Here is a 10465-nt window from a genome sequence, read left to right on the forward strand (position 1 = left end):
TGTAAAAAAACAAAATAAATTATGCGTGTCCAAGCGTTTTCCCGAAAGACTAACCGTTTTTTAAATAACAAATATTGTAATATTTGAGGGGCGTTTTCGCCCTCTTGGAATTTGAGATTCGAGAAACCCCTCCTTGTCGAACCTCTGCACCCCACAGATTACAGTAGCACCGGTCGCGTGTTATTTTATATATTTCTCACGTCTCTAGCTGTACTTGTTAAGTTGTACTCAGTGGTATATTTTATGAAACATCCTGTATTAATTTTTAAAAAATCTTAAAATATGTAAACAACAAAATAAAATATACGTGTTTAAGAGTTTTTCCGAAAAACTCACCGGTTTTTAAATAAAAAAATATTCTAATATTTGTGGGGTGGTTTCACCCCCTTAGAATTCGAGTTTCGAAAAATCCCTTCTTATCGAACCTCTACACCCTAAAGCAGGGGCGGCTCGTAGCACTGGAAGATGGTGAGGCACATTAGAAGAGAATTTGTATTAGTAGGTATATAGGGTGGCCATTAGTACGAGGAAGTTCTATGAAAAAAAAGTACATATCCTAAAAAAATATTTTCTTTAAAATTGCAATCGCATTACCATTTTTCTGTACAGAATTGGGTTCAGCATAAAATACAGCATACATCACACTATTGATTTATTTGAAGCACTATATATGCGGGATTTCCATGATAATTCATATTTGAAGAATGTCATCTTTTAAAAAGTGGTAAAAACCTGGAGTGAATTTAACTTATTGATATATTATTGCTTAAGTACGTATAATATAGCGAGGTATGTAGGATAAAAGAAGAAATCCGAGAAAAATTCACATTCACAGGGATTTTTTTATGGCGCGGCCAACATTACAATATTATAATGCTATATCTCAGTTTTTTTAAATGCAATACACACTGTATATTATTTTTAGTACTTTAGATACCTACAGACTTAAAAAGCGCACATTTTTGTATTTAAAATATTTCAAAATTTTTAGCAGTTGCGGAAATAGCCTTATGTAATATAATTCGCAGTATTATACCGTATGATCGAAAAAAAAAACGGCCTCCAGTTGGCTGGGAAATGACGATCGGTGACATTTCCCATATAAATTTACATATAAAATGACAGCGATCTTCATTTCATAGCCAACGCTGACGCCGTTTTTCTCGATCATACGGTACCTATTACATAGGGCTATTGCAACAGTAAATTTTTATCAAAGCGACCTCAGGATATTTTCTCTTATATTTTACTTTGTATGGTAAAATTTTGTTTTTCTACCCATCCTATAAAAATAAAACAAAACGAAATCTGTAACAGGTCGCTTTACTTTTTGACTATACACAATTTATCTAGAAATTAGTCGAAAAACTTTACCTGGGGAAGTCCTCTGATGATGCATGGTCCCTCTAAATCATCATATCAATCAACAAGAAGTCACTGCCCACTTTTTAGGTATTTACTTTATATGTACAATAATCACTAAAAAGAGTAATTAAACATGCAATTCACATTAAAAAACGTAGACAAAACAGTGTAATAACCGGCAGAATTAATTCAAACTCTGATTCAAACTAAGCCAAATTCCCAAATAATGCAATTCTGCATTTTCAAGCTGTCGCCTAAAATCTCTCGGACTGATCGGGAACTGATCGGGAAGTGATACATATTTTTAACGAACGGCTTTTAAGGTTCAAATTTACATTTGAGGCTCGCCTCATTACGGTCTTTTTACGCGCTACTACTCCATACGTTTTATCTCTCTTCAACTAAAGGTTTTGCCTATGCTTTTTCTTTTCATTCTATAGAGTTAAGATTCCAGTGAACGCTGTCGCTCCGTCAGTGCGATATACCACAATACGCTAGACAAGGAAAGGCGAGAGGCAAACCTCTGCACATATATTTCTTAAAGAACAAATGAGATGGATATACATCGTCGAGTTTGTCGCATATGGGAAAGGAAGCGCGTTTAAAGGAATACCATCGACGTAATTTATTGTAGAATGACGGTTAAAAAATACAATTATTATTGACGCAGATAGGGAAAAAAATATAAAATTGTGATTAAAGATGTATTGATTAATAAGTGTAATTTTTCAAATGTATTGGTGAGGCACTGCCTCATCTGCCTCATAGGACAAGCCGCCCCTGCCCTAAAGTCAATCCGTTTTCCAAAAATCAGCTTTTTACGTCAAGCGCTTTAAGCAGGATCAGATGTATACATTTTTAAAAAATCTTAAAATATGTAAAAAACAAAATAAAATATACGTGTTTAAGCGTTTTTTCGGAAAATTGACCGTTTTTTAAATAAAAAATATTGTAATATTTGAGGGGTGGTTTCGCCCCTTTGGAACTGGCATTTCGAAAAATCTCTTCTTATGCAACCTTTACACCCTAGAATCAAACTGAATGCCAAAATTGAGCTTCTTACGTTTAGTGGTTTGAGCAGGATCGTGATTAATCAGTGAGTCAGTCACTTAAGGATTTTATATTTTTAGTATAGATAATGCACTCGATATTTCTTAATCAACTATATTGATTCTCAACTAATAAACAATATTACAGGTTACAATATTAACACTCTGGTTTCTAGACAAAGATAAAACCGCCACTTTGTACATCGCCTGTCAGTAAACTCCAAATACAAGTGTATATAAAGTTGCCTACCTTACAAATCTTTTTATGAATGACGCGGTCGATGGCCAATATAAACTATATCTGTCGCACCTTAACCCATTATATTTTCTATTGGTAGTATACCTTACCTTGCGTCACGACCCGTGACATTTTGACCGGTAGTAGGGAAAATGGGTAAAATAAAATATTTTCAAGCGAAAATTGGACAAATTGAAAATATTTTTGAATATTTTAGGATGAAAAAAAGTAATTTACAAAAAGTATAATTTAAATAAGTTTTTCTAAATTGCTCCTGATTTTTTTTTGGGTGGGGGGGCTATGGGCATTTATTAACCTCATGGTTAAGCCGCCACTTGTATATGTTGGGCTAATAGAAACCAGTTTAGGTTGGCTAGTTTCCAATGTGACTGCAAAAAAGAACAACATCTGTGACAAAAACGGTGATAGCTTTCTACGGGCAAACCTAGATAAAAAGTGTTCCGTCTTGGACTATATCCCTGGTCCTGGGTATGTATGTATTGAATTTACTAACATGTTAATGTTCTCATGTTACTTTTCGCCCAATAAGCCTAGTGAACTTATAAAAGAGCTACTGACCGAGATAGAAACAATCGTCCGAACAAAGAACAAAGAAGCCATCATTGCGGGCGATTTTAACGCCAAGTCTCTGATTTTTGGCTCCCGGGTTGAAAATGAGAAAGGAAGAATAATGGAAGAATGGTTAGCCAGTAATGACCTCGTGGTCATTAATCGAGGCCATTCCCCCACATTTATGAACGCAAAGGAGAGTCCCTTATAGATATTACCATCGCTACTAATAAAATTAGTAATCAGATCACAAACTGGCGTGTAGTCGAAGACATCGAGAACCTTTCTCTCCATCGATACATTAGATTTGATGTAGTCCTAAATACACAGGGAACTAAAACCAACACCTCTAAGCACGGTTGGCGAATAACCACCAACGGACTACTAAATATACAACATTACTGCCTGGAACACGGCCTCAAGATGAAGTGTCCCTCGCCGGAAGGACTGGATAAATGTTTCAGAAAATTAGGAAACACATTTCTGCTAAATAAAAGGCAACCAGGCAGAAAACAGGTATACTGGTGGAACCACGATATTATCACCAAAAGGAACAACTGTATTAGACGTAGACGTACTCTTACAAGACTTAAAGCACACGACCCAGCTAAGGTGGAAAGTGTCATAGAAGAGTATAGGCTAGCTAAGAAAGCTCTAAAATTAGAAATTCTTAGAAGCAAAAAGCAAAAATGGCGAGAGCTATGTGATGAGCTAGACACCGACGTGTGGGGCAAAGCATACCAACTAACGATGAAAAGGTTCTGCAAAAACTATCAAGAACCTCTTGCTATAAAGATCATAGAAGAACAGATTGCGAGGCTGTTCCCGAGTATGCCGAATATTAAATAGCCAGTTAATCCACCAATAGACGTGCTTCCTTTTTTCGCCCAGGAAGAAGTACTTACAGCCGCCTGCAAACTTAAAAATCGGAAAGCACCTGGTCCGGACACCATCCCGGTAGAAACTATTAAAATCGCTACCATGCACGATACGCCTGCCGTAGCTGAAGTCATGAATATTTATTTATGACTTCAGCATAAGGCATTTGCCTTATGCTTGGCCAATTCCCAAAACCTTGGAAAGTTGCAAAGCTGGTCTTTATCGAAAAACCGAAAAGGGAAAACGACCACACCAAAAAATATAGACCAATCTGTTTACTCAACTCCAGCGGAAAGTTACTAGAATGCCTATTAAGAGATAGACTGGAATCAGAACTAGAAAAAGGCAACAAACTTCACCCTAATCAATTCGGCTTTAGGAAAGGGAAGTCCACCATTGACGCATTAAACATGGTGGTCAACGAAGTAGATCGAATTAAAACCAAGAGTTATCGACATAGAGGATTTTTGGCATTACTCACCCTTGATATAAGGAACGCTTTCAATTCGGCTCCATGGCTGGGCATTGCAACTCAATTAGAGCATAAGAGAATTAGCCCATACCTTGTACGCATGGTACAGTCGTTCCTGTCACATAGATATGTCAACACAGAGTACGGCGGGAAACACAGAATGACGTGTGGAGTCCCTCAATGTTCGATCCTCGGACCCACCCTCTGGAATATATTTTACGATCAAATACTTAGCCTGGGCAACACGATCTTAGCTTACGCGGACGATCTAGCCCTCTTAATAACTGCATCCACCTACACGATCCTCGAAGAAAAGATTCATAGATTAAAAATAGATTAAAAAATAGATTCAAGATTAAAAATAAGTTGGAAAGCATGGGCGTCAAACTGGCCCCCGAAAAAACAGAGCTGGTCATTCTCGTTGGACAACGCAAGGCAAAAGATCTAAGCATAAAGCTGGATAATTTAGTTATAAAACCTCAAAAAAAGGTTAAATACATGGAGGTTTGGTTCGACTCGAGCATGCGAATGACTTTACACGTCACAGAAATCAGGGATAAAACGACTGGCCTCATCCAGCATCTGACGAGAATAACTCCCAATATCGGAGGACCTCGTGCGGAAAAAAGAAGACTTCTCGCTTCGGTAGTTCATTCGACTATACTCTACGCATCGCCGATCTGGGACAGATCCATGCGCTTCAAGCATTACGAAAACATGCTAGAAAGGATAAATAGGAAGTTAGCACTCATGGTTGCATCGGCATACTGCACATGTCCAACAGTAACGGTACTGTGTCTTGCTAAGATACCTCCAGTCAGTCTACTGATTCAGGAAAGAAATCAAATATACAGGGTTGTTCACCACATACGACACGGAGTATTGTAGCTAAACGATTAGATTTTTACAAATTGTAAGTTTTGATTTGGTTTGATTTGGTTTGATTTTTCGAAATATCTAGTAAGCCATGAACTTTTTGAAAAATCTGCAGGGCGCATATTATTTATGATCCCACTAAACTTATTCTTTCCCCATTTCACCGACTCTCTATCTCCAGTAGTTTCCGAGATACCCATAGAGAACATCGTAGGAAACTCACCCTGTATTAATACATAGTACTTATTTGTATATTTAAAAAATAATAAGTTTATAAACTTGTGACGTTTAGGACTTGCAGTTACAGCTTTAAAAATAAACAGTCTTTTACTTTAGATATTTTATTGAAAAATAAACTTAAAATCATATAAAATATACAGGGTTGTTCACCACATACGACACGGAGTATTGTAGCTAAACGATTAGATTTTTACAAATTGTAAGTTTTGGGTTCGTTGAAGGACTATTAGAGCTACAATTTAAAAATATTTTTACAAGATACAGAGTGTCCCAAATAAATAAAAAATATCAAAGTTGTATTTTTTTAAATGGAACACCCTGTATATTTGTACATTTTTAGTTTCTACGATTAAAATAAAGGTAAATTTGATAAAGGTTTATTACACTTAAACCTTACCGTTTTTGAAATATTTTCAATTTCAGTCAAAATATTAAGGCTTCATTTCTCCAAGGGTATCAAAGTTTTTAAATTTAAATATTTACTGAAGTTTATTTATTGATCAGTTATTGTGTTGTAATAATAAAAATTATACTACCTTATACCGAGCGTCTAAAATTTTATTTTAAATAATTACTAGCTTTAAACGGCAATAACTTGTTTAATTTAAATAGAACACCCTGTATATTTTATGAGAATCAGATACACAATTTAATTGTCTATCAAATTGTGTTATACCATTTTTTACCTATAGCTTCAAGTTTCCGTAGAAAATGCATTTTCTGGTAATTTTAAATTCATTTATCAATATACCCATGGCATACTGACATTTTAGATTATTTTTAAAGATGTACCAAATTTTTAAAGAGTACAGATACTAATATTGTCGATATAGTTTGTTTATTTCATTAAAAAATAAAAAAACTGTTTAAATATTTGTTAAAGAGGACCAATTAATATGATTCCAGTATTCAAACTACATTAATTGACTGTTTGCGTTGATTAATAATAATTGCTCCAAAAACTAAAAAACTGAATTTTTTATGTGTATTAGACAGTGTAGTAAAAAGTAACACCTTAAAAATGATATTTCATTTTTTGACACATGCTTATTTGTAACAACAGAGACATTCATTTTTATAACTTATTATTATATTGATTTCTGATTCAAATCCATATTTATTTAGAATAATTTATTCACGAACATAATTAAGTATGTAATTAGCTAGTATTTGGGCGGAAACAATGGTGGTATATTTAATTAATGGTATACTCTTTTATGAAGATTTAAATAGTTTCCTTTTTGCGTACAAATGGGCTAGTAATATTATAATTTTGTCAAAAACGAAAATATTACTAGCCTGTACATTTTGTACATTTGTTGCTTTAAAAACAATCTAAATGGGTATATATCTTACATGGGTATATTGATAAATGAGGTCTAAATTATTAGAAAATACATTTTCTACGAAAACTTGAAGGTATAGGTAAAAAGTGGCATAATACAATTTGATAGACAAATAAATTATGCATCTGATTCTCCTAAAATATACAGCGCGTTCCATTTAAATTAAACGTTATTGCCGTTTAAAGCTAGTAATTATTTAAAATAAAATTTTAGACACTCTGTATAAGGTAGTATAATTTTTATTATTGCAACACAATAACTGATCAATAAATAAACTTCAGTAAATACTTAGTATTAAAAACTTTGATACCCTTGGAGAAATGAAGCCTTAAAATTTTTACTGCAATTTCACAAAATTGAAAATATTTCAAAAACGGTAAGGTTTAAGTGTGATAAACCTTCATAAAATTTACCTTTATTTCAACCGTAGAATCTAAAAATAGAATAATATACAGGGTGTTCCATTTAAAAAAATACAACTATAGCATTTTTTACTTATTTGGGACACTCTGTATCTTGTAAAATTATTTATAAAGTGTAGCTCTAATAGTCCTTCAACGAACCCAAAACTTAAAATTTGTAAAAATCTAATCGTTTAGCTACAATACTCCGTGTCGTATGTGGTGAACAACCCTGTATAAAAATGGAACTTCCTTCCGGAAAGAGGCCAGAAACATGGTAATAGAGCAATGGCAGACACGATGGGAAGCATATAGCGGATGGACAAAGACTTTCATACCCAATATTAAAGATTGGATAAAATGCGACCAAGCAAACACGGACTACTACATCACGCAAGCCATGACTCGCCATAGAGTATTTGGCGAGTATCTGCACAGGATCCGCAAGGCTGACTCTCCTAAATGCTGGTATTGCGAGGTGCCAGACTCGGCTAACCAAACACTATTTGAGTGTCACGCGCACGAAGATTTACGGGAAAACGCAGAAACAGTGTGTGGTACGAAGATTTCTAGAGTAAACGTCGGAAACCTTCTAACAACATCGAATGAAAATACCGAAGCGATTTGCGGCATGTGAAGGAACATTATGAAGAAAAAGGCGAAGGACGAAAAAGGCAAGATCTGGGTACAGACAAGACCAACATAGAAGTATATGATAATTGGGAACAGATGGGTTTTTAGTGGGTAGACCCTCTCGCATGAAGGAGATCCCCACACTCCGGCCCTAAAGGCGTTTCCCATCTATAAAAAAATATCTATCTTTTACACACGTGTTTGATTATATCTCTTATTTTACTCCTTTTACCGGAAGTATAGTATAGAACAAGACTGATGTAAGAATAAGACAAAAATCAATCACCTCAATTTGTATCGCACGTAGGTACACATAAACCTGCAAACTGAGCCACTCTCTTCCTCTTCTCCAAACAGCGAGTCGAATTTTTCTGACGTTCAATCTCGCCCGAGTCGCAATTCAATTTGCCGACACAGAGGCGGCGGGCGTGGGGGGGCCCCGCGAGACGCAAATCGGGCCTATTTTTAGACGAGGGGCGCTAATGACGACGGGGAATTGAAAAACAGAGAGCCGGGGCCCCGCTCTCTTGAATATAAATTGAATTTTTCTCTTTTCTTCTCCTTTTTTTCAGGGAGAAGATTCTAGGGCAGAGTAAACGTAGTCATTTTTTTCTGTAGATAATATGTAAAGCAAAGGCATGACTTCGATTGAAATTAATTTTCTAATTTAATTATTCTTTAGTTAGGGTTGAAAAGGATATACCGTGTGCCGACCTGGACATACATACACTGAAACCATTAATTTGTGAATTTAATAACAATATTGGAAGTATTATTTAACTTTCGGGCCAAAAACTAGGTTGACAACTCCTTCCTGGAAGGAGTTGTCAACCTAGTTATCAGTTATTCAGTTATCATTTATCAGTTATCAACCTGTTATCAGTAGTTGTTATCAGTAGTATATTATTGATAAATAAACAAAATTAGAGAATAAAGAACGAAAATTATTTGAAGTCGTTTTTATTGAAAAGACAATAAAAATCGAAGCAGAATTTTATAATATTGAAGGTTATTTCTTGCCACAGATTATTGTAGTAAATTTACCATCCGTTTATTAGTTTTACAACTCGTTCGCAAAATTTATTAAAAACTTTTATTTTGATTAACTGAATTATTTACATTTAAGAAATACATTAAAAATATATTAAAATCTAACATTTCCAACGAGTATTTAAATAGTTTAGTTTCTATAAACATTAAAATAAAGTGTAGGTCAATAAATAAACAAAAATATTGCACAATATCGTGACAACTAAATGTTCGGACACTTTAAAAAATAACTGTTTTAATATGGCGTTACATCGGCATGAACTTTTGCAACAACTGCAAGCCTGTTTGGCATTGTTTTTATTAATGATTGACATATGCCAGAGTAAAAATGTTGTCATAATTCACTGAATATCATCGTCAAATGGGAAACGGTTTCTTGAGGATCGTGAATCGTGGTACAATTATTTTTGTTTTGTTTTATGCCACATGTCTCCATAATATTAAGGTCCGGACTGTGCGAAGGCAATGACGGGACCTTGATGTTCAGGTCCCGAAACCATTTTTAGTAGTTTTAGCCGTATGGCATGCCCCGCCATCCTGTTCACAACACTTCGCACAAAACTGTTTTTCAAAATTTCTTGACACATTAGTTGTGCCTTTCTACCACCTCATACCTTCCTAGACCCATTGCGAACTTAAACTCTAAAAGAATAATGTCTTTAGGAAATTCCACTATCCACTTTCATAAAGATCATGCATGCGTGCAGATATAATCCTTGACATTGCAGTTTGCGATTAGAATTATCAGCGTCGAATTTGAACTTCTGATGTCACAAACTACAAAAATGACATTAAGGTAAAATATTTAATTATTTCCCAATCCGACGCTAATAATTCCAATCGCAAATGGCAAGTCCACGGATTACATGTGCACATGAGCAACCTTAATATCGATATAATAAATATAATCGAACACCGCTAAAGTGTCTATTTGATAAAGATTGCCTCAAAAGGACAGTGAAATTTTCTAAAAGCATTATAATTTGAAGGTATATGTCCAAAATAGGCCCAGAAAAGTATGAGGTGGTAGAAGGCATAATTGATGCGTTAAAAAATCTAAAAATTTTGAAAAATATTCTTGTCAAGTGGGAAGGACAATGATCCTTGTAACCAATTGTTCTGGTAAAGACCAGGACAATAATTTGATATTTCAACAGGATGGCGGGGCATGCCATACGGCTAAAACTACTAAAAAATGGTTTAGAGACATGAACATCAAGGTCCCCTCATGGCCTTCGCACAGTCCGGACCTTAATGTTATCGAGACATAGACATAGGTACATGGCATAAAACAAAACAAAAATTGTGTCACGATCCCCAAGAAACCATTGCCCATTTGACGATGA

General features: G+C 34.9%; 1 protein-coding gene across 1 annotated transcript; it reads left to right on the forward strand.

The window, feature by feature from the left end:
• The first annotated feature begins 4948 nt into the window (after nucleotides 1–4948).
• LOC115880609 lies at nucleotides 4949–8665 on the forward strand. The gene is made up of 2 exons (XM_030897884.1): nucleotides 4949–5389; nucleotides 8642–8665. The coding sequence occupies exons 1-2, from the start codon at nucleotides 4949–4951 to the stop codon at nucleotides 8663–8665; spliced, it is 465 nt and encodes a 154-aa protein (XP_030753744.1).
• Nucleotides 8666–10465: the final 1800 nt, after the last annotated feature.

The sequence above is a fragment of the Sitophilus oryzae genome, unplaced genomic scaffold (assembly GCF_002938485.1).
Source record: "Sitophilus oryzae breed Bouriz unplaced genomic scaffold, Soryzae_2.0 scaffold_1639_pilon_pilon, whole genome shotgun sequence".
NCBI lineage: Eukaryota > Metazoa > Arthropoda > Insecta > Coleoptera > Curculionidae > Sitophilus > Sitophilus oryzae.